Source organism: Corapipo altera, unplaced genomic scaffold (genome assembly GCF_003945725.1).
Source record: "Corapipo altera isolate COAL_440 unplaced genomic scaffold, ASM394572v1 51, whole genome shotgun sequence".
NCBI classification, from domain to species: Eukaryota; Metazoa; Chordata; class Aves; order Passeriformes; family Pipridae; genus Corapipo; species Corapipo altera.
Window position 1 is genome coordinate 8134900 of NW_020884892.1, and position 25780 is coordinate 8160679.

At 36.7% G+C, this 25780-nt stretch overlaps 1 protein-coding gene across 2 annotated transcripts; it reads right to left on the reverse strand.

The window, feature by feature from the left end:
• Positions 1-25765, reverse strand: FAM91A1 (family with sequence similarity 91 member A1). Of its 2 annotated transcripts, XM_027645629.1 has the most exons (24): positions 25654-25765; positions 24386-24470; positions 23521-23672; positions 22576-22633; positions 21070-21137; positions 20148-20261; positions 19017-19107; positions 16649-16711; positions 15478-15584; positions 14648-14686; positions 14434-14546; positions 13750-13868; positions 13231-13343; positions 12945-13031; positions 12087-12219; positions 11297-11445; positions 10697-10831; positions 8557-8670; positions 7588-7660; positions 6288-6437; positions 5703-5810; positions 5338-5461; positions 4216-4285; positions 1-3091 (listed from the first exon to the last, which is right to left on the reverse strand). In XM_027645629.1, exons 3-24 carry the CDS (start codon positions 23602-23604, stop codon positions 2915-2917), a joined length of 2289 nt encoding a protein of 762 aa, XP_027501430.1. In that variant the 5' UTR covers positions 23605-23672; positions 24386-24470; positions 25654-25765; the 3' UTR covers positions 1-2914. The 2 variants fall into 2 exon arrangements, with proteins under 2 accessions (XP_027501430.1, XP_027501431.1); XM_027645630.1 differs by lacking the exons at positions 22576-22633; positions 23521-23672; positions 24386-24470; positions 25654-25765 and having other exon boundaries at positions 21066-21134.
• Between the last annotated feature and the right edge of the window lie 15 nt (positions 25766-25780).

Here is a 25780-nt window from a genome sequence, read left to right on the forward strand (position 1 = left end):
TTCTGCACATGGTTTGACCTACACCACAGTTTATTTGTAAACATTTGTTACATGTGTCAATAATTTAATTGAACACAGACTTTGTACAATTCAATTTATAATATTAACAATGTCACACTAGAAGAGCACAACTGTATTTGGTTACAGTTGTACTTTAAAATTTTCAAAATACAAAACATCTGAAACACTGAACAAGAAAGTAAGGGGAAATTTGAGAACAATGAAGGAAAAGAAAAAAAGAACTGTGCAATAATAAGTCATGATCAAAAAAACTGAAAACAAACATAACACACTTCCTAACTGGCTCCTGAACATCTTCAGGTATATCCATCTGGCTTCAGTACTACTTGGGCTGTGTCAGAGCACAAAGCCAAGCTCTCTTCTACAAATTAAAAATCTTGCTGAAACAGAAACTTAAAATGGGTTTACAATGTGTAATGCATACGATTTTCTCCACAGTCAGTAAAACTACCTGAAGAAAAGAAATTGATTTAATTTGTCTTTATTTGCAATACAATATAAAATAGATTCTTTTGGTATGAAGATCTTTGAGATCTTTTGGGTTTTTACACCATATTTAAAACAAAAGTCACATAGTTTGAAGCCTCTTGACCATCCCAAGCACTGGTGCTGTAGTAGAGTTTCAGGTATTTCAGTGGACTTCTTTGGTTGCAATCTATTCAGTAAACTTCAGATATGCAGACTTGAATATTTAAGCTCTAAACTAGAGTTGAAGCCCCTAAATAAGAGTGGCTTGAGTTCTAAAAAACTGAAACGTATCTGGAATTCTCACCAGAAGACCTATGGGGATTAAACAACTCTACTTTTATTTAGAAACTTTTCTTTAGGCCACCTAAATAACAAAGGGCATCCTTCACTTAGCAACACTGAAGAATATGCAGTGAGAACAATAAGTTTTCATCTATTTTCAAACTTCCATAAAACTGGCACTATCATCACTTTACATACTAGTATAGACAGTGCATGGCAAAATTCAATACAAAACAGCAAACTAGCTCACCTACTGCAGCTTACTGTAGCACTTAAAGTAACATCTATAGTCCTGAAAGTGTAAGCCATCACCTACTGCTTAATTACTCTGCAGTGCTAGGTAGTGGCTTAATCTCCCTGTAACAGTTCTCACAGTAAATGTTTGCCATTTCTAGCAGACTGACATCCAATTCCTCCTCAATTTCATTTGAAGGAAATAAGGCAACTTAAAAACCACTATGGAGAATATGCATGTCCAGTACAGAAGTCGCTGTACTATAAATGATCAACTTCATATGGATAATGTAACTCTGTAATATATGCAGAATAGTAAGTTCAGCTGTTGTTGGTAAAATTCCAGAAAAAAACAGATGTAAGAAAGCAGCACTGAGTAAACTGAAGTACTACAGACTTCCAGTTTTTTAGAGCACAAGTCCTACACTTACACCAGGAATGTACATAAAGCAAAGGAAAGAGAAAGGAATTTTCACAGTTGTAACTGAAGTCACTGCACTATCCTATCGTGGTGTATTTGTCCTTTTCCATCTTCTGTCCTGATTTTTCTTATAGCCATGCAGAACAGGATACAAACCCAAATGTTGCCATTTTCCTCCTTGCTGCTGTCCAGCATCATCTGTACCACAGATCCTTGGCCTATTATGTATAGCAGGCTAGTAATGACAGGACAGTTAAGTCCCATTTTTAATTATGACTATTTAAAACAAGGCAGTTCTAGTAAAGAAGGGAGTTGGCAAAGAAGTCTTAACATACTACATTCTCTTGTTCTCCTTGTGTGCTAAATGGGACAGACTTTTTTAAGCTGGCAAGAAGTTATTACCTAATATAAACAAAGTAAAATCATGTTACATAAAATCATCCCCTACAAACAGAGCCAGAACATGATTTTAGCTGTTAGTTTTTGTCATAATCAATAGTTAATGGTTCAAGGAACACAGATTCAGAAAAGTCTCTGCCTATACATCCTCTGCTGTTACCTTTCTTTGCTAATGACTGACATGAAAAATCAAGAGCTCTGTTCTTTCAAACATTAATCAATAAGACAGAACTAGTTATATCCCTTAAACTCAACTTATGACAACAAGAGTTTGCCCACAAACAGAAATCATCAACAGCTTCAAGTTACAGCAGACTAACTCCCCGTGTGATCAAATCTCATACACTCCTGCTTTCATACAAAGAGCAGGATGAGTTCCATTATCACTATGAACTCTGCGAACAGAGATGACCACTTCAGACCTTCCACAATTCCATACCTCCATCAAATTCTGCCAGAGATGAAAGTGCAGCATCTTCAAAGCGGCCTTAGGTCATCAGCAGGACTTTGAGTCTGCACTACCTCAGTCTCCTCTTGCCATTGTACTGATTTGTCAAGATCCCACTGTTAAGCTGAATTCAACAATTCTTAATGCCCCATATCACCATGATACTTTTTTTTTTAATCACTTGGTATCACTGAGCTTTCAGAGGAAGAGACAAATCTCTTACCTTTATACAGAAAGATTTTCAGTAATACAGTACAAAACTAAACAGAATTCATGTCTGAGTAACGAACATAGAAAACTACTATTGCAATTTTGTGGTGACAGCATAGAAATTTAACAATCATCAGAAAGCCTAGAAAGGGCATGTTTAATTATAAAAGAAAGATTGTCTCAAGATAAAAATAGTGCTGACAGCTAAAAAGCTCTCTGTTGCAGCAAGATATGCAGTAATGAGTAACAAGTTCTAGACAGTTTAAGTACTTCCCCAATACTGCAACACAACACATTTTTGTAACACTACTTTTACATGGGTTATGCTGCAGCAGCAGTACAACTTCTTAGTGGTTGGCACTAGGAATTAACCATAATAGAAGAAAGGCATTTAGTGATCAATGGACAAGAACCTCTGTTTGACTTGTTCCTTAAGTGTGGTTGAAAAAAACTGAGGAAGGGGCCCATCCGTTCCATTCGGATAATACACCTTCCTTGAACATGAGATTCTTGGCAGGAAGAGGAACACCCACATCTGCAGAAATTGGCTGCAAAAGCGAACTTGAAGAACCAGCATCATGGAGCTGATCCAGAGTTGAAATACCTTCCTAAAAGCAAAAGGAAGAAAACGGTGTCTTTAAAACAAATGAAAGACTTAATAGGAAAAACATGACAGGCTAATCTAATCTGCAAATACACTTCAAGTTTCTGAAGTATGTTACTTTAATCTAGTAAATTCCAAATAATTATGGAAGTAAAAACAGAATAAACAAAATTAAATAAGCATACAGTTGCCTCAGCAGCATCTGTGCATGCATTATTTGGCTTCCAAGGAACCTTCAGGGAACTCTGAGGCTTAAAAATTAAGACCTAGAAAAAAAATGAATTGAAAGCTCTAAAATCTTCAGGACATCTTTTGAACTGCTATTTATCCCATACCATACTAAGATGTACACAAGTATTTGGAGGCAACAACTTGATCATATACTGGGGTATTATTTCCCAGAAGTTTGGTTTGTTCATCTTAAAACTCACTTCAGCACGTTTTTTTTTAACTCTGTGATCATCAGCTAGAAAAGTGTTATCTCAGACATAACACCTAACACATTAGGGCAAGAGTCACTTGAGACTGACAGATGAGGGCTTCAAACCTACTAGGAATCATCAACATTCTTATCAGGACACAATTCCAGGATCACACTATCCATCCCTGGTTAAGTAACCGGCAAATTTGTTACCTTACTGAGAAGATAAGAATTGTACAGGAAAGTGCCATAAGACAGAGCAGCAAAGCAGATTCCATGTTACAGGTGGACATGCCTTGCTTGGATACACTCGTATGCAGAATTAGAGTAGGCTGCAGACATGGCATTCCTCTTGGCTTGCTACACAAGACCCTATTCTCTATCTAAACTCTTGAAAAATCCTCCCAGAGTATGTAGTTTTACATGTTTATTACATATTTATACTCATTGAGCACCAAGGTCTAGGAGCAACCACAACAGAATTGAGTCAAGTATTAAATCAGGCTAGGAAATGGATAGGGAAGTACTTTTTTTTTGCTGCCAGCAACATTTTAGGTTGATAGTGCTCTTAATGCAGTTACCATTTAAAGAAAAGGCAAATAAAACAAACCATATATGTTTCCATACACTAAAGAAACGCAAGTAAGAGGGCAGAAAGGAATGACAGACCATACAGAAGGATTGACATCTGGATTACTGCTCCTCACCTGGAATGAATGAACAAAATTAAGGACCTGAAGAGACAGCTTTCTACTGGAATGTAAGAGTTTTTGAAGGCTGTAAAAAAAAAGAAAAGAAGCAATGTTCAAAGTGCACAAATTTTTACTGAAGTATCCCCATGGTAACTTGATCCCAAATAACTCTAGTAGTACCTAACATCACATGACAAAGTTAAAAGATTTCACACAGAAGGTGTGGTAATTCTGTCATCACTGAAGAGGTGCTCGACTTATCTGCTCTTGAGTCTAGTCAGGTAAATGCTATTTTCCCTATCACTTACACTGCATAAAGTGGAATCGTTGCAATTGAAAAATACTATTTTACATAAGACATTAATATATTAGACATTATCATGTCTCATTCTTATCTAGGACAGTCTGGTAACATGACTTTTAAGAAGTACATTAGTGACACTCTGTTAAAAAGCAGGTCAACTACTAGAATAAAATCCTTAAGCCATATTTTCAAGCAGTCTCATTTGTGGTCTCCAGAACCATGCCTTAGGAAAAAAAACAAACAAACCAACAAACCCACAAAAATAATCTCCAAAAAATCCCAAAGGAAAGAAACCCAGAAATCCCATTGCTGAAAGTACACTCTTTCATAAAAAAAAACCTCCAGTAAAAAGCATTAGACAGCTTGATCATAAGCCATGACTAAATTTATCAAGTATGATACAAATACTTGAAAATTTCTACAAGAACTAAATGCATTTTACATCAAAGCATCACCAGCAAGCTTTCCTCCCGCACTCCAGAACACTTAAGAGGAAAAAAAATCTGTACTAGGCTAGGAAGGGAAGATGTGTAGGAAGGAACCCAAATTTACTTTTTTCCTGATCTGCTCACAGACAGTTTACAAAAAAGAATTAATTTTTGCATAAGAGAAACTATAAAAAAGCCTAATCTTAATCTTACCACAACTAAGGACTAGTTCTACATATTTAGGACCCAAAACCCAACCCCCTTACATACTAGAATTAGGTACTGAGCTGAAACACAGCTCAGGTCTGCTTTATAGTCATTAAATTGTGGGTATCTCTTCTTGCAGAAGCTCCAGACATAACACATACCACCTGTTAAACCTGCAGCTGATAACTTACAGCTCACCTTTCTTTTCTACATAATCCATGAGTGGCGATTTTTCTGCAGACCTTCTGATTCAATTCAGAGCTGAACAGTGGAATGCCAAAGCATAATTCCAGTGGAACCCATTCCAGTTCATTTGTGGGTACTTCATAAAGAAAAACAAGAGATAACCAAATTGTAAGAAGAAGCAAGAATGTTGACCCCAGAATCAGCTATCTTAGATCAGGATCCACCAGACAGTTCATACTTTTTCAGACAGCTCATTTACTGAACTGCTCAAATATTTAAGGGAATCTAAAGAGGAAGTTAGCATTGCACTTGTCCCAGACAATAATCAATCAAGTGGACTGAAAATGTTTAGTATAAGCCATTTGTCATGCTTTCACCTTCAAGGCTTTGCTTGACTGCAGAATCCACTGAGGTTTCTTCTATTACCATCTCAAATGATTCTGTGCTCCCATTTACATCAGATCCTGATGTTAGTTCAGTCTCTCCTAAAGGAAAAGTAAACTCTTAAATAAACATGTACATGAATATAAGTTTAGCTACCTTTGCCCAAGGACTAAACAGCCATAAAACTGGAGGAAGGGATATGGAGAAACATAGGGCCTGACTAATTTTAGGCCTAAAGAGTTATTTAGGGAACCGCAACACTTATGAAAGATTATGTTCTGGAATAGAAAAATGACACAATTTATTTTTAATATTTTAAAGAGTATTCTTTTTTCTTCTGTTGACTGTTCTAGTTCAGTGATTTTTCAGTCTGTATTTGGTACTTCTGAGCTAGTCTCAAAGAAAAATTAGAAAGCCTACTGCCAATAGATCTATACTCAAAATAGGTTCGTATCTGTGTCGGACAGTATTTTGTAGAGTTACAAATCAAAGAATTTAATCCTTTGTTCACTTTTGCTCAAGTGATTATATGTGAAATTAAGGGGACACAGACAAAACAGAAATTACTGGTAACCAACCTCTTCCATCAGAAGTATCACTCAGCTTTCTATTAGCACGTTGACTTGAAGGATTCAACATTGTGACATAGCCACAAAAATGCTGCAAGTCCACTTTGTTTCTCAATATTTTTAAAGCCGTATGAATGCCCATGTTCACACGAGAGAAGTCTAGTAGGAAACAAAACATATTCCAGCTTATGTCACAAGAAGCCTCCCCCATAACCATGTAGTTCAGCTGTAGGCCATGGTAAGTTTTTTATTTGGATTTTTCTCTCTTGTAATGCTCCATCGTAGTGATGACATTGTTAGATCTGGAATAACACCAGGTGCTAATTGGTATTTTATAGTACAGTAATAGAGCCAAGGAGAAAGAAAAATACAAACAGAAGACAATCTCTCTCTTGTGTATATTCAGACAGCAGAGGTGGCAAGGTTCAGCTAGGAATCAGATGTCCAGCTCTTTCAGTGCCAGTCTTTTATGGCAAATTAATGCAAGATACATGTTTCACATATCTGAAATTCTGAAGAATTAGAATACAGTACTAGAAGTTAACAAGGAGTTTAAATACTGACTCATTCATGTCAGAACTTAAGAGATGCACGATTTCTTCACACTTAATGCTAGATGAAAAAACAGACGTGTCAGAGAGAGCGAGTATAAAAGTAACTAATTTTGAACCTAGTAAAAACTAAATTAGGAAGTTAGCTTTATTTCTAGTTGTCCCAGATTCCTCTAAGTGGTAGTTTAAATAATTTCAGATTTCGTATCTGGAAATTCACGCTTTTATGACAGTTCTCATTTGGGGAGGTTAAGGCCTCAAAATCAGTTGAGGTAGGCAGACTTTGAAGGAAAAGATTTTGCAAGCAAAGCTCTTCCTGGGGAAAAAAAACCCCTCCATAATTGTTGCTAGTGCTAATAATCAAGGTAAGTTTATTCAGTTTTGGTCTCACCTGTCTTACAGTTAAGAAATGTTGAATATAATATATGGAAGATTTATTTATGTACTTAATAAATACGCTAGTTAATAATCTAGTATGCACAAAGAAAGATTTGGAAGTGTTTGTGGAAGTTATTGCTTTATATATGTCTTAGGAGAGAAGAGAGACCAGAAAACTCATCCTAGTTAGGTCAGAGAAGATGGAAAGAAGATGGTATCTCTAAGCTCAGTACAGAGTTGTCAACCATTTCCATTTTCTCATCTGACTCAGAAGCTCAACAAAATTTGTATTAAAAGGATTATTGCAACCTTACTGCTCTAGATAATGTGCAACAGATGTGTAACGTAGTGTAGAAATTGCATTAAAGACAATCAGTTACCTCCCTGTTGCTCAGCTTCATCAAATGGGAAAGGTATGTGCATTGTTTCTCCCATTCCATGCATGCCATGCCCCTGAACATCAAGAAATTAAATTAGGAACAGAAAAAAATACTCATCAGCTTAGCTTAGTCCTACCTGTGCTCCCTTTTAAGGAGTACCAGCCAAGCTGATGAAACAAACAGATGGAAATATTTATACATTAAGGCTCTTGTTTAGCTGAAATAAAGTACCACACCTTCCCCCTTAAAATGCACATGAGTAAACACCATGAAGTTAAACTTCAGTGAAGAGAAGCTATTTTTCTCTCCAATAACTGGTTAAAAAAGTATTTGAAAAAGGCTGAGCACTTCTGGAGCAAAATGGAGTTTCCACCCCTATGTACAGAACATTTTTACGCAGTCACAGGCTGCTCAAAAGTTGGCCTCTGAGAATGTGTAATTTTATGTTTGTTACAATATTAAACATCTATTTATTTGAATGATTAATTCTGAGAGTTTGTCTAAATGAAAGAAAGTGAAGAGAAAGCTATTTTACTTCTCCCAAATGGAAAAACCCAATCTATTCTGCTGTTTGTGATAAACACCATTTTTTGCTCATACTTCACTGTATGTATGAGCTAAATACCAAGCACTCTGAAAAAGTGCATTTCTTGAATAACAGTTCATAATAACAGTTACCTCATATCACTGTCTAAAAAAACTTGTGGGCTTTTCATTTTCACTCCAGTTTCCTATCTCCCCCACATATAACTAGCAAAACTCTGCTTGCCTATAACACCATAACACATGCATAATGTGCCTTCAGTTCAAAACCCATTATCTGAACCATCACTGAATCACAGCAGCACTGGCTACAGAAGTTAAACATATTTTTCAGCTTTTGACAAAAGTGTAGCTCTCCTACATTGTTAATCTCCTCAACTCAAAAAATTATGCAGGTTTTCATCATTTATACAGAGCACTCTGTACCTGAATTAGAACAGCAGAATGTGTTAAAGCATCATTCAACATTGTGAGCACATTTGAAGTAGGAACTACTCCTGGGTCGTGACCCCAAGACGTTATTAGTAAGCGATCATAACCCTGGAAGAGAAAATTAAGAGTATTTATAGTAGTAATGAACTAGCTAAGTACATAAAGTGAAATACTAGAGTTATGCATTAGCATATTGTTACAACTCAGAAGTTATCAAAGGTAATTGCAGCTCTACACTGTTATACTCGGTACCAAGGATCACTCATGTTCATATTCCTGGTAAAGACAGAAGTTTGCCAACCTCAAAGTTAAAGATGCTATTTTGAACAAGAAGTATCTGTCACCAATTCCTGTAGAGCTGTGTGGCCACCACAGCAGTCTCCTAGCAAACAGGAGATTAAAATAATCCCACATAAACTTAAAAGCAAAATAAAAGATGGATATACTAACACTATTAGCAGAGAAAAAAGATTTATCAATCCCTAAAATACCTATCCAAGGGTGGGATGGGGAACAGGAAGACAACAACACTGAGTAATTTCCTAGTTTCTCAGTTTTCAAGATTGAATTCACTGCAACTCCCTAAAACTTCTAGAAACATCTTGACAGTTTCCTAAGAAAATGACACCACAAAATAGCAGTAAGAGAGAATCAGTCATATATGCACGCAGAGTAAAAAAAAAGTCCAATAAGTTTGTGATAGTGCAGAATGTGAGATCATTTAGTTCATCAAAACCTGTCCTATCAGCAGTATTGAAGTTTTCCAGGGCTACTACACTGAATGCTTTTTACTAGTAAAAGTGCACATTTACTGGTAGTTTCAGCTTATGACACTAGGGTTTGAATCAACTCATCACCAATGGCCTTACAAAATGCCCTCTGCTCTAGAAGACTTGATTCACTTTATTCAGTAAATCTTAGAGGTATCTACAAAATTTTTGCAATCATAAAGGGAAGGGAACACATGAAAGGTTTGAGGAATGGAAAATGCATCTACAAATCCTAGTGCTAGAGACGACTGCCAATGTCAGTACGCCAAAGCATGCACTCCCTCTCTGAAGGTCTCTGTACCATTCTAGTATATTTAGGTTCTCAAGTATCTACTCAGAATGATATGAAAGCTGTAGCTGAATAATATTATGTTATAAATTCCACTGTGAGGAACAACCCCCAAACACTGCTAAATGTCTGTGGCATTTCAAATCGAAGTCAACAGATACAATGATTTTTTTGATTTTTGATAAGTTTAAAAGTTGTCATGGCCACTCCCACCTACATCTGTCTAGTATACAGAATACCCAGCAGTACTCCTTGTGGCACATTTGTCCTTATTAGCATATCAGAGACAGAATGGGAGAAGGCAGCACCTGAAGTTTTTCAGGCAAAAGTTGATCATCTGTGCTGCTTTGTGGGACTCCTTGCCGAAGCACTTACAGATGCTAAAAAATTAGGAACGGAAGGAATTTAGGAGATCAACTGATCACTGCAGAGACAGCAATTCAAGTCACAATCTCTGCATACACAGAATCCCATACAGCTCAGGAATTTCCAGACCAGAGTACGTGGGAGAGCGGGAAGATCTTAAAAGGAAGCATTACATGCTGTGCTGCTTCTTCCTACTTACAGACATGGCTAGAGAGAGGCTACTGGGCTAGGAAGACCTTTTTTCCAACCTACTGCAACCTTTATTAAATTATGCTGTCATTTAATCTGCAGGAAGAATTACAGCCTAGAATTTCAAAGTCTTCATCACAGATCTGGACAAACTGTAAGTGATCATGTTAGTCATCTCTGTCTTTTTCACGTAGCTCTTCTACATCTTTGTAACACACCCTAGGGATGGACTAACAAACAAAATCAAGACTGCAGTACCATATTTTACACTAAAATTGAAAGAGGTGGCATTAAATATACTGGAGTCACATTTTGACAAAGGAAGAGACATAAGTATCATTCCTTTTTCAGGACCTCAAAAGAAAACAAGCCAAGACGCTACATAAAACTTGCTTCTAAAAAAGGAACATCATCCACAATGAACTGTACCTCTGACTTCAACTGTTAACCCTAAACAGCATATAGCATGTTTTTGAAACATTTGGAGAAGGGAGGAAGAATAAATTCATGCATAGACTACCTGAAAAACGTCTGGAAGTTTTCGAAGGCGTGTTCCTTTAGAAAGCAGCAGAGAGGGTGGTCCTTGTCCAGTTATGTGGTAAATATAGAGTTTGAACCAAACTGAACTGACCTCTGGTATTGCAGGTCCAATGTGCTGAGGAGAGATTATTCCAGAAAATAGAAATAACTTAATATTCAACTGTCACACATACAGATATCATTTAAGAATCAGCAGTTTTAAAGAAATATAAATCCAGTTTTGCAGTATTGGAGTACAAATGTATTACTCTCTACTGATGATATTCTAGGTATTTAGTGAAGTAACAAAAGACTCTTCACAGAAAGGTGATAGTAAGGTACTTTCTATAAATCTAACTCAAGAATAAAATATCTGTCCTTGACTCTACTTCAACAGATAAACTGATCACAAATTCAACAAAGTTAATTTACTAAATATTCAGTTTTCCTCAACTAAACATTTTTAGATTTATTACAATAACATTCTATGTGCCAATAATTTTGTCACTTTAAAAGGGACACCTAACAAATGTACCCAAACCAAAGCTATTAAGAAGATACTTTACTAGATGGGGGGGGAAATCCCTCAGTATTTTTTCACCTGGGGTGTGCAGCTACTAATCGGTCGAATTTCATTGGTGAGTGGTGCCATGGAAACCAGCAGAGTGTAGTTTTTGTTGAGAACTCTGCTGCAGGTCGCTGGATCCAAACCGAGCAAACTCTCGCATCGTAACAGGTCCAAGGGGAACCCTATGTTCAAAATGTCAGATTCTTAAATTATCACTTAAAATAGAACACACAACACAAAATGTGATTTCACATTTTCCATTTTCCCCTGCTAAGTTGCAAATACAGTATTTTCCACACTGAAGTTTTAAATAATTGGGGTGAATTTTAATAATTCTGTACATAATTTTAGCAATTCCAGGCATACAGGGTCGTCTGACACAGAACTATAGTTTGTACCTCTCTAACTAACTGATCCAGGAAATAAGCAGAGATACTGAGGAAATTAGCTAAGATTTACCAAAAAAACCCAAACCAACCAAAAAAAAAAAAAGCCCCATTAGAAGAATACGCTCCCTTTCAAGACTTGAAAAATGTCTTTGACAGAATATCTCTTTCTCAAGTTCAGCTCGTCTTGCCATTATTACGCTTTAATCTGTTGCCCTGGATGTTGAGTTCAAGACTTGGCAAATAAATCTGTCATTCAAGAGGCAAACTCAGTAACATAAACTCAAAGGATGATGAGAAAGTGATGCCTTGGTTTCAAAATATTGTTAAACAAGCAGGATACAGACTGCTTTCTACAACAGCAGCACGACCAGAAAGCTGAGCCCATGGCAGATAAGTAACCAACTCAGAAGGATTCCCAAAACTGCCCACAGTACCGTTGTTTGGTTGATCAGGCTGTACAGCTTGTGCCCCCAGGTCTTTGTTATGCCGCAAAAACAGTATCGTGTTTCTCAGTGTAAGTGCATGATCGAAGTACCGCTGTGCTTCCCCTTCACCTGTGCTTTGAACCTAAACAACAAACAAAATAAATCCATGGTGGCAGGTTGCATCAATTACACAAAAGGAAAGATGAACAAATCAGCATTTTAAAGCTTTCTCACTGAGTAACAACCTTGCAGCTTATATGCAAAGCTGATCTACGGCAACTATTAAATGAAAACGAGTCTTGGCCATGCTAATGGAACAGTCAAAAAGTACAAAAGACCAACTCTATAAATCAGAACCATGACTCTAGTCTTTAGGTAAAAGGGTTTAAGTGTTCAGTCAACCTGACTGGTATAAAATGATACAGCAATTAACAGCAGTCCTCCTACACCATTCTACAGTTGTCTTTCTAGCATTATCTTTAAAATGTGTATAAGCTAAGCATTCCAGCACATAATGGTCAAATTTTCCTACAAAAATGATGTGCAGCATTTCAGAAACATTAACACCCTCCTAAAAGGGAAGTGACATCCACTGAACAAGCAGGTGTGTGTACACAGACTTGGGCAAATGTAATTCATGAACTCACTTTGCTCACCAGATGCACCACACTCATACACATACATGGTGTGTCCTTGAAAGTCACTAGAGGTATAAATGCAGTGAATATCAATATGATAAGGTCTTATTTTCTTGGTCTTATTGCTAAATAAGCAGTTTTAAAAAATGAAAATACTGGGAGGAGGGAGTTGGCCCCTTAAACACTTCAAGGGCTGAGAAAAAGCATTTTGGCAAACGTAACAGATTACCTTTTCCAGCTCCACCAAGAAGCTGTCAAGACTCTCATCTGACAGTTTCCCAACTTCAAACATAGTGACTGCATGACTTTTCAAGTTCTGGAACAACAAAACAAAGTTGTCTTAATTCTTTGAGAATGGAATGGCAACTAAAAGTTTTATTAAGTAAAAACAATCCTTAACAAACAATACAGAAATTTTTTTACAAATATTTACAGCTGTGTTATATTGATATCAAAGTAATTTAAAGCTCTACATATTTATTCTTGGCATAATACATTGAAGAATTTAGACATACTGGTGATAGATTTCCCATCATTAAAAAGGCAGTGAGAGTAGAATCAAACAGGAAGGCAATGCGCTTTGTGTGTCCACTAGACAGGTTCAGGCTGCTCACGCTGGCTGTTTCAGCTAATAGAAAACAAAAAGAAAGCAGATGATCATATTTGTTTTATTTAAAAATAGTATCATCATGTTTAAGTCAAATCTAATTAAAAAAAAAAAAAGAAAAAAGTTAGTTATCACCATACCAAATAAGACAGAATTCCCTTATTACTACTAAACTGATTGACTTAATTCAAAAGTTGGTATCTTTGTGTCAATTTATATCCACACTACAGATCAGTTTCTTCTTCAGAAGAAAGCTATGAAGCTAAAGAATTTTAAACCAAGTAGACACAACCTCCCCCACTGAATATTCCATATGAACAAAAGAATCTGCATAATCTGTGTTCCTGCACCCCTTTACAGCCTATGCCACTCTAGAAATATAAAAATAATTGATCCTAATGTATTAAAATTTACTGTTAGTGCTAACCTGGATCATCTTGACTGTTGGTATCTGTATCTGTGGCTGATGACCCAGCTTCCTGTACAGGACTTCTGTTTTCCCCACTGTCCCATGAAAGCAGCATCTTTTGAGGATCCAAAGTACTCCTATTAATGTGAATTAAAATCCACATCTATCGGTCACTGTTGCACCAGAGAAGTATCTCTGCCTTCCAGTGCTAGTCCATGCACAGGCATACCCAATACATGCCTTTCAACACTTCTAAGCCCTAAAACCAGTCAAGCTTGATATCCCTCAGACTCCTAGTTTTAGCTTCTGCAGAAAAGTTAACTGGGTGTTTGAAAATATCAGATTGTGAAAGAGATCTGAAAAATCAAATCACCATCACTGAATAAGAATCCAATCGAAAAAACCTAATCCACTTTGTATCAAAGAAAACAGGCAGAACAGTCATTTCACACGGCTTAGCAGATATTGAATTAAAAGTGCACCAAATGTAGTACACTGAACTTACAGGCTAAATTACCATTCCTTATTCCCAGATTAACAAGAGGACCAAGAGTTCTTGCCATTATATACATTAGAATGCCAAGTGAGATTTGTTATTGCAGAAGTCAAAGAAAGCAACCAATAGCTTTACAATCAGATTTTGGTTCTAAATTTTCCCATCAATGAGAAAAATAAGCCCTGTGAAAGGGTGAAGACACTTACTTCAGTCTGTTTACTGAAGGAACATTCTTCCACGATGGATGAAGATTATCCAGGTTTATTACTTGGCCTTTTTTATGAGCAAAGCCTAACCGACAATACATGGACACAGCATTCTGAAGAAACACACACATAATAAGGAACTGCTGTATGAAACCAAGCTGCAAGACAGTGAACTTTCTGTATTGAGTTCAACAGATGCATTATACACACATACCTTTACTAAAGATAAGTCAATCTCTAACACGTTTGCCAGCTGAAAAATAAAAAAGGACAGGTCAGCAATACAATAATTAACAATGCAGAGTAATTCACCATTTGTGGGACCTGGTGTCTTTCTGTTGGTTTTCTTTACTTTTAAACCCAGCCTGTATTGGTAGGAGCAGTTTTGTCTGCATCAAAATGATGAAGAAAAGAGGATGAAATCTCCTAATTGTCCCACTTGAGAGCACGCCAAAGAAACATGAGGCTATCCTCCACTGAGTAATCTCTAAGTTAATCATATATATCATTTCTATGTTAGTTATGTATATCGTTTCTAGGTTAGTCACGTATATCAGAAGACACACAAAGAGGAAAACAAATCCTGGATATATTTAATGGGTATTTTTCAGATGTTTATTAATAAAGTTTTGAGAAGACCTTATGAAAACATATTTCTCATACTGAAACTATCCTTAAGCAAAAGTTACATTCCTGCTTTAAGCCAACATCCTGCATGCTTTCACTGCCAAAGAAAAAATTACTTGAATTTTTTTATTTCACACTAGCAAAACAGACTGTGTTCCAGTTCTAGCTGTATAAAAGTCTAGTTTAGTTACCTTTGTATAAATTCATTCCACCTGATGGAATTGTTTCACTAAACTGAAGGTACTCCTCCAAGCTTAATGTACTATAAAAGCTACAGGTTGGACTTAAGCCTGGCAGTATCTCTAAACAAAATCACTTGATATGAATCCATATCTCTGCCTTAAGTATTTTTAGCAGCGTGCTTTAGGTCATTTTCAAGTGTTCCTATCTCCCTGACACAGGTTAAGTTTTACTTACCTCTGCCACATTAGTGTGTTCATCTATTGAAACAAATATCTTGTAAAGGAGTGTTTCAAAGTAATCACCTTGCACTCTGTTCATAACAAAACCTTCAAGTGGTGGCACTGAAACAAGAATTACTTTCAAAATTACAATTTGGTACTTACTTTACTAAACTGAAACTGCACTAAAATGGAAAAATAATTCTATACTTCTTTAATTTTCATTATACCTGCAGTTTTGAGGATTTCCCAGGCACAAAGAATAAAAGCCTAAAGATAGTATATGCAGTATTTAAAATTCTCTCACTCCTTAAGAAAAGTAATGCTTGTCAACATGTTGTCTTAGAAAAACTAAAGCCACTCTACCTTGCATCATAACCTTGTACTCTCCAGCTCATCAACTACAGATAATTTCCAGTGTCTAGCACATAAAATGACTTTGCAATGGAGACTAAATCATGCCTGTGCTTGGAGTAGGACACAAAAACACCACCCCACCCACACACTCCAGAACTGAGACTCCCGAAGTGATTATCTAAGCAGTAAGTCTTTTGTATCTAGAGGACTTTCACTTAAATGATCTCTACTACAGCAATGACTGGCACTTCTGCATGACCAGGTTCCAAACAATTTATGTCTTTGCAGATCATACTGAATTCACAAACCCCTGAGATCTATCACAGCATAATGAGTTTGTTCAAAGGACACACATATGCTGGGCTGGTTTAAGCTCCTACATAGTGCCCAGACACAGTCCATGACTAATTGAGGTGACAAGATCCATGAAGAATAGAACTGGTATCTATTAAAACATTATATCTGTCTGGCAAGAAGTCAAAAACCTATGACTTTTTGGTAACTACAATTCTCTGTGCTATTCTTCCTTTTCATTACAAACTTATAGAAGGATACTTATTAATTCATACCATGACTCCCATAAAAGAATCTCCTCTTACCTATGTGTTCAAGATAACCTAAAAAATTCAAGTTGAAAAAAATCCTATATACAGTAAAAACAATGTTTTAATATGGTTGAAAACATTTAGTCAGGAAAAAGTTTCATAGCTCAAATGTTTTGTTTCAGCACACTCATGTACACTCAAGCAGCTTCCAAGACAGAGAACTACAGGATAACTGAAATTAAACTGAGAAAACACAGGTATAATAGTCATGAAATATTTACTTACCTGCTATACAGCTATCATCAGATATTGGTACATCAAGGTAAATAAATCCTTTGTTATACAAACCTTTATAAATAAAAGGACACAATTTTAGAAGAAAAGAAACATTTTCCAGAGTACTGAAGACATAAAGCAGACTTCCCCATCAGCCAATTCAGATTTTAAAGCAATTTTTCCTAATAGCCTCCACAGTAGATTATTTCTTTGCAATGCGTGGACCAATAAATCCCACCTAATACTGAAGAGGTGTTGGTGTCCCCCTAAACCAGAGTTCTTCACTCACACTCTGAGCTCTACAAGTCCTTTCAGGACAGCACAGCAAAATGACCAAAGAAGCTCCATTTGACAAACATGAGCAGATCTCTGCTTAAATGTTAACTTAGTTTTCACCATCATCACTGTATTGTCAAGAAGTGAGGGTTTTATCCTTAACTAGCTTTGTCAGCTGATGCTAGCTACATTTGGGTACTCAGGCCAGGACTCACACACTTGATAGCAAGGATACAAACTAAATCACATCAATTCTGATGGTCCTCACATGTCCTTGCCACACATCTTTACAGAAAGTCTTGCTTATACAGCTGCAAAAGTAAATTCTGGTGCCTTTCAGCACAAGGCATCAGCAAAGCTGCAGCAGATAAAGACAGGCATTGCATACAACAAAGACAATAATATAGTAAACACTTAAATTACACTTTCCTCTGATTTTGAGCACTAAGCATCTCAACTGAGTTCTGCAGCAAAGATTAGCCAGTGAGAAGTTTTTGAGGAATGGAAAAGAATTACAGCATAGTTTTCTTTAGAGTCCAAGTTTTGTAACAGCTATCACAGAATCACAGAATATGCTGAATTGGAAGGGATCGATAAGGATCACTGAGTCCAACTCCTGGTGCTGCACAGGACACCCCAAGAATCATGTGCCTGAGAGCATTGTCCAGATGCATCTTGAACATTAGCTATCCTTTAATGGTAAAGCATAAAGCCAAATTACAAAGCATAAATAAGCCATATAGTCCACAGTTCCTTTGGTGCTACCCAAGATCAACCCATCTACACCACATTCATCACGGTGGGGGTGAGGTGTACCAACAACCCTCAGGTGAAGTGTTACGAAACACTTGAAGTTGAATTGTCAGGATGTTTCATGCACACACATTGCTCAGCCCAGCTGCAACAAGTGCCTATACACCTGTAGTGTCTCTAGTTAAATTACTACCCTCAATCACATCATAAAGATCTTAAATAAAATACCTGCATTAACTCATCAACTAACCTGAATTCACATCAGCTAAGCAAAAGAATGTGTATCAACAAACCATCTTCAATGGACCATTACAAGTCATCAACATGCTTAAGGTGCTTTATACTGTCTCTCCTTCAGATTCAGTTCTCATAGTTGATACATCCTTACTTACATACCTGAAATGTACTGGTGGCATCGTAGTCTGGACTAAACAGTCCTCTTTCCCCATAAAATACAATCCTTCCTGCAGTTCCATTACATTAATTGTCTGTATATTCTTTTTCCATACATTAGATCTTTCTAAACCTACTAAACCTGAGCTGTAACCCTCTCCATAAACAACACCAGGTCATATATAAAGATCATGAAGTGATTTTGGAATTCAAATTTTACTAAGCTCTATAGTGTTCAGATCACTCCAGAGCATGAATTTCAGCTACCTCACCTTTTTTTAGTTGTTTTGTTCTGCTCAGTAACAGGCAGTGAAATTCTGCCTCAGTTTCTTATAAAGAACTACAGTGCAGGTTTGAGTGCTTGTAGTAAGCCAAGCACTTACTACAAGGCAGACTTTTCAAGGAGGATTTTGTCCGTGAATTTTTTACTTCCTTGCCTAATATGATTTGTCTATACCTATTACTTGTCACACTGAAATGGGAAGACATATATGCACACCATTTTTTCAGTAACAGCTGCAGACTTCTGGAAACCAAAACAGCCTCTTAGATTTGAGCCCCATTTTCATGCTGTTAAAATAGTGGAAAAATCAAAAGGACTTTCCTTTGGAAAGCAAGGAGTGCAGTTTAACCATCCAGGATTACCAATTCTGACATTTTTAATTTTAGCTTCCATTGTCATCTACGTCCCCTTCCCCCACAATCTTTACAGGCAGTTTCTAATGAAAGAATTTGTTGACTCAAACAATAACAGAACAACAGCTGCTAATTGCTCACCATTAAATCATTTACAAAATCTAGACTGCAGTCTGTACAGCTCTTGAGTATTCTCCTTCAACTCTTCTTTTGCTTCAGCTTTCTATATTCCCTTTTATTCCTAGTTTTGAGACACTACTCTCAGAAAATTACTAAGGAAGATCTAAAAACAGAAAAGGAATGTTCATTAAAAACTTACTGTGAACTACATTGAAGTCTAATGAACCAGCCAGCTGAGGACCTGAATCAATTATCTTATCAATAGCAGACTTCTCTGATGTAGTACAAATCTAGGTAAAAGAAATCATATTAGTCTTCTGTAAAAATTAGTCTATGCAACTTTCTTAATACCACTCAAAAACCCTCAAACACTTCAGTCTCAAATTAGTCCTAAGGAATATAAAAATACAGTAAGTAACTCAGGCTCTTAACCAAATATTTGCACAGAAGAATTCTCACTGCAGTTCCTGTTGAAGTCTTAAAATTTTTTAGCTTGTCCCCACACAAAATTATTCATGCTCTAGGAACAGTAATTAATTGCACAAGAATTTGGCAAGTGAAGTCTACAGTATAATAGGTTTGCTCCGTAAAACTTGCAAATCGAATGTTCAGCCACACAAATGGATTCACTCTAGGAAGAGGCCCAGTGCTTCAGGTTAACTACCCTGGGCTGGTGGAATGTCAAAATATAAGTAACCACTGCCTAAGACATTCCAAATAGTAGTCAAAAGCAGATTCCATCACTGCTTCAAATATGTGCTAATCTAAACAAAACACTTCTAGAGAAGGAAATAAATCCAGATCAAATGACTTAGCTGACTGTAAAAAGACGACTGTGAGAATGAAAACAGAATGAGGATGAAACATTAGGTGATCTCATAAGTTTTCCATGTGCAAACAGTGAAAAACTAAGCAGACACAAGAATAGAAACAATGAAGATATGTGTCAAATAAATCCACTGCCATTCTGATTCTAATTATAGAGAAGATTCAGCCAAAGCTGCCCTGTCAGGGTTCAAACATGAAATTTAAGAAAACATTTTTTTTTGCTTGTTCCCTACAAACCATATCATCACATACATTAATTACCACAGATTGGTTGATGCAAAACCACCTTAGCACTGTACGTAGTGCAGAAAGTACAAAAGAGAGAGAGGGCAGAATACGTCAAAGAAAACATCACAATCTCCCTTCCAATCTTTATTTCCGTAAGAGAGTTGCTATAAATCTGCAACATAATCTTTGTGTATTCCACACAAAAGAAAGCCCCTGTTTTCAGGGACTATCACTATTCAACCAAACTTAAGAGATGCAATCCCTACTCCAATACCTTGATGTCATCCTCAGTGATGTAGCCGGCCTGCACGACCCACCACGCCTCTATAGCAATCTCCACAGGCTTCATGGGTAACAGGTCATGAGCAGTTTTCCTTCTGAAAAATTTCTGCAGTGGTACAGTCCATTTGAGATAGTAATAAAGAGCACTTCACATGCACAGACAGCCAATTACCTTTATAGAAACTGATCTGTATAAATATCCATTTTAAAGTACATTACATTCTCAGACTGGAGACACACAAGACACAAACATACTATTAACTCTGTCATTTAGTAAAAGTTTCCCTTCTCTCTCAAATCACATGGAAATGGAAAGGAAAAAGAATTATTTACATCTGATATTGTTAAATCTTCCCATAAACTCATCCATATTGTAGGTGTCACTAATTAAAACACACACTATTCCAATATATTAGGATCAAATCCAAATTTTAACTATGATGTTTTCTAACATGAACGGGTAAGAGAGCACAGCAAAAAAAAGTATACAAACAGGATATTTTAAAGAAGTTCAGTGATTTTAAAAACACATTTTACAAACATATTTTATTTACTTTAAAGGACAAAGTATCCCAACAGTCTCATTAAGCTCCGTGCTAAACATGTACAGTGAATGTCAGTCCAAGAAAGAAAAACTGGAGGACACTGTTTATTTATAGATCTGAGTACCCTCTCTTGCATTTCACTGCCATTACTTTTCAGTTCACTATCAGCTGCATGTTTTGGTAAGCTCACTTTCAGTTGAAGGACCGTGAAGCTACTTCAAGAGCACTCGGAACGAACTGCTGCAAACTAAAGGCCCTCCTTCTATCAACAGCCATCACAATGTTTTCCACATGTTCTGTTTACATCCAAGGAGGGGGAGGGGGGCCGGAAAGGGTAAAGGGAGGAGGGAAAGTCAAAGACAAACTTACTTTTGAAGACCTACATTGGTTCATTAGATCAATATACTGGTTTCTTCCTATGCCGAGAAGTCTTAGACCTGAAAAATAAGAAGGTTTTATTTCTCTTGAGACACGTTTAAGCTGAAGATATCTTAAACATTCTTTAAAGAATCAGAACTCATTACATAATAATATTTTAATTACTCTTATCCAAAATAAAAGGATAGTTATAGGAGCTAAATTCATTTCATAATCCATACCCATTCATTCACTGTCTACAGGTTAAGAAAAAAAAATAAATAAGAAATCCCCTATCACTCAAGTCACAGGGTAGCAGGGAATAATCCTTTTTTCCTACACTTACATCAACAGCTTCAGATTAATAGTTATAGTTTTTCCTCCCTCTAACAAAGCCCATGCCAGACACTGGATTAGAACTCTAAGAATTAAGAGCAAAAAAGGCCTCTTAAGCTTCTAAGGAAGATGATTAAGATATAGTTGAGTTAAACTGAATCAAAGTTTATTTCTATAATCTTTAGCCTTCAACCATTAAGAAATGATGAACAGATATTAGAAAACTATTCATTAGTTTTAACTCCAACTTTCTGGTTTGACACTAGCTTTTATGACAAAATGTAATTGAAGAAGTTTAGGTTAATTATACTGCAGTCACTAATTTGCAGCTGTGCTAAGATAACAGAATTGTTGGAGAGGGAGAGAAATCAAACAAGAAGAGGGAAGTCATTCCTTCCTTCATACTCCTGACTAACACTAGATTTCCAACAAGAACAGTGGTGCTGAAGAACGACGTTTTATCTGTTTCCCTGCTGTGAACATTACATTGAGGCAAACCAGTAGTTAACTGACAATACCCTTTTAAAAACAAAACCAACTCTTTCCAAAATCTACAGGCTACTCCTCACCTGACCATACACTATCCTTAAAGACAACTTTATACATATTTGAACTTTCAACACCTCAAAGGTGAGGAATTAAGTCTTGAACTATAGATAACTTTTCAATGGCAGGTTTGATTAACACCATCCCTGTGCTAGCAGTTTACACTTCGCTCTATAAGACTTTCAGTAGGCTGTTGATCTTATTCTGTTCTTCACCAGGTTCAAGGTTTTTGCTTTCCTAATCTCCCCATCTCATACCAGAACAGTGTAACAAATAAAACATCTGACACATCCATGAGTGTCATAAAATACCAGATTCTTTTCCCTCTCTTTTCTGGTACATCATCCCTTAATTCATATGCCACTTAATTCACATGCCACTTCACAGGAGTGTGAACAGCCTCTCAGTGACTTGCTAATGTCTTCAGCCCAACACATGCCAAAAAACACACTAGAGAAGGACCAGCAGCTCATTTTGCTGGATGAAGAGTACACACTCCTCAATATCACTATTTAAACTCCTCTACACCTTCATTCACATGCTGATGTTCAAGCAAACAGATGCCTGCAAATCCATTTTCAGAAGCTCCTTATTTCCAGCTCACTGAAAGCAGTAATGCAAGTAGGTAATACTTACAATCAGCTGCAGTGAAGTTGGGTAAAGAATCATAGCTTTTTTCACTATTCATTATATCCTTAAAAAGAAAAGAAAACTTTTAGTTTGCAAGAAGAAAGTCATTGTTCCAGAGAAGCAGGACTAAAAACCTGCCTGTCCTTTTTATTTCAAGAACTAAATGAAATTTAAACAGGTCTATTAAAGTCGGTTACCTCAAACTTGCCAATCATTTGATTAATCATTACACAATAAGTTAAATACATAAAAGTGAGACTTCTGTTTAATGTTACCTTTGCAAAGAAAAAAGCTGACTGAAAGACTAAGACACAAAATCCTGTATCTCTCTTCACAAAAAAACAAGCACACAAAATTTCTAACTAATAACAGAATAAACAAACAACTAATCCATTATGTCTGCAATCACTATACACACAATAAAATAAAAACACTTCTAATATCCAACAAAAATAAAAGAAGGTTGCCAGAGTGCTGATAGAAAACAGAACCATTTTTGTTCTCATAAAAACAGATCTGCTTCAGGCTTTTCAAAAAGCTTCTAATATGGTTAAGTGTCCTTTCTGAAAAAAAAAATTAAAAAATATTCCAAGTTCTGGGTTTTTAAAATGGTGATTCTCTTTGTTTTATTAATCTAAAAAAGTGGGGTATTCCTTTTACAGATTGAAGTGAAGACTCATAAATCTCAAGCATCAAAAGAGAAAGTCTGGCCTCAGAGTGAGTCCCACCCCAGCTCCACATGACAAAGTCCAGATCTTTAAAGGCTAATGGGGCAGAAAGGAAAAAAAAATGCAGGTACAAGTAGTTCTCTAGAAACTTTCCTAACTGTCTCCTTACTTCTTAGAAGAGCCTACACAAAACCAAACAAACTTGTATGCATTACAGGGCCATTACCAACATCTCTAGACAGAGAACAACAAAAACACACTCTCACCACAGTTGTGCACTCACCTCCATTATGCCTGTGTAATAGGAAAATGGTGTTACCCTCAGACCTTTCACCATGATGTCAGACAAATGATAAGGGTACAACATGAGATGATCTCGACTGTATTTTAACAGTTCTTCATAATATTTACGTTCATCTTTCTTGACATGCTTAACTAAAAGGGGAGAAAAAGTTCCACTGTTCTATGATGTTCAATTTAAAAAAAATAAAAAAGCGTTACAACAAAAGGATTAAAAACAGCATAATGGCAATTGACAGAAAACTACAAGCAAAATAAAGCAGTGGTGCAAGGCATTCAGCACCCAAAAATTCCTACATAGGATACAAGTAGTCTCAAAGCTGTTAGAGATGACACCAAAACAGGGCAGATTTATCTAATGGGTTACCAGGAAGTGGCCCATTGAGATGGAACTCATGAAGGCTGTAGAAAATTCTCTTTTAATTAGTGAAACTATTATCTACTTGGTGAAGACAAATGGATGCAGTCAGTGCGAAGTAAATTGAAATTCTGCAAACAAGTCATAGCCAATAGTCAATGTGAGTCAGGGTCACTGCATCTCATCTAGTGACAGGCTTTACAAGTCAAATCCTCTCTTAACATCTCTTAATTTCTTGGAAAATGGCAGCAGAACTACAGCAGGAATTCAGTTCCACTTGGCAACTCGGTAACCTTCAAGAGTGCTTTGCTAGAGAAGTTGCCAAATGGACTCAAAAGTCAAGATTTTTCTTGATGTTTTATTATTTAATAGTATTTAAGGAAGGGAGGACCTTTGAAACAGGCTTGTTCTTGCCTTTTTTACAGTAAAGACAAGCTTCCACACAGAAGGACAGGACAGCGTTTAGAAGTTACTTTGCTCTTTTACTCACCTAAGTTATTCCGGTATCGTAACTGATTGCGGATGCTGTAGAGTACAACTTGCCTTTCATATTCCCTCTGGGAGTTTCCAAGACCCTTGAAAACATAAAAGCCTTTTAACTGACTTGCACAAACCCCCTTTTAGTTAAACCACTGCAGTGTCTCGTGAGGAAACCTATGCAGGTATTTGTCATTGCTCAGTAAGCTCCCAGTTCAACAGCGACAGTATCTTTAGTCTCTGCAGGAGTTCAAAAATATCTTTAAACAGGTTTCTACACAGGGTTCAGATTTAAGCAATCATCTTCAGATATTTTTTCCCCTAATACCACTGTGATAAAAAAGGGAGCATCTCATTTTCAAACCAAGCACATGATGCATCAAACATTTACCAAGCATTCAGCATCTTTCAGCCTTGAAGAATTACCCAGAATTAGCGTAGCAAAAACCAAGCATAGTGAATGACACACGAAGCTTCAACTGTTGCACCCAAGATGCTTACAATCCCCAAAAAATAACACAGTGAAACTGCTCAACCTGCAGCTTCACGGAAGTGAAGCAATCAAGTGATCCTAGGTCACAAGATTAAGGAACAAGCACAGCACATTACTTGACTATCAGGAAAGAAGATAAAAGGAGAACTTTGGTTTATGCTTCAAATGCCTTACTTCAAAAACTGTCCCCTCAATATTCTTTAAATTACTTGTCTATTCTGCATCAAGTCATTTGGGTTGTTTGGTTTTCCTCTTTCCTCTCCTGGTTCCCTCACTGATGCTTACACTAGAAGAGATCCTCTGATGAAAAGGTACTTTACTGCATATATGGGATAAACAAGAAAGTTACACAGAAACTGCAGAATCAGCTATTAGAAAAGCAACCTCTGATATCACAGAGAGGGTCTGTAACTGAATAAATACCCAAAGAAGGATCCAAGTATTTACTCAAAGTACAAAAATATTAAGGACTATGTTAAGAATGAAGTAAACAAAACAGGATTCCAGAAGCTACATTGAAGTAAATAAAACATTAAACACTGGTATATTTTCTATCTTGAATCACACGGCCAAGATTATGGCACTCATGCTGGGCAAGTAAAGAGAAAACATAATTCATTCCACTCCTACTGCCCCTGAAATCTCAAACTCAAGGAATTAAATTACTCGAGGCCTGCAACCACTACTCATCCTCTCCATCCTTCCTCTGTGCAAGAGAAGGAATTAATTGTTTAACAGCATCTCCTTTCAAGCAGCATAAGACTTTGGAGACAAGAACCTCCTCTCACGTGGTCACAGTACCTCCCCTCTGCTATCGGAGCCCCATTAAATCCAGGCAATCAAAATTTCATGAGGTTTTGTTTTCTAGGAGCCATTCGCAGCACAGACCTCCTCGGCTACCAAAACACGCGCTGC

Bases quoted from the DNA above. Each gene is read 5' to 3' on its own strand.
- FAM91A1 (XM_027645629.1), bottom strand. From the start codon at position 23,604: ATGTTGTACCCTTATCATTTGTCTGACATCATGGTGAAAGGTCTGAGG. The intron at 13,344-13,749 runs GTTAGCACTAAC...GTTTTCTATTAG, and splicing joins CAACAGTCAAGATGATCCAG to CTGAAACAGCCAGCGTGAGC. The intron at 10,832-11,296 runs GTGAAAAAATAC...ATCTCTCCTCAG, and splicing joins TTAGTAGCTGCACACCCCAG to CACATTGGACCTGCAATACC.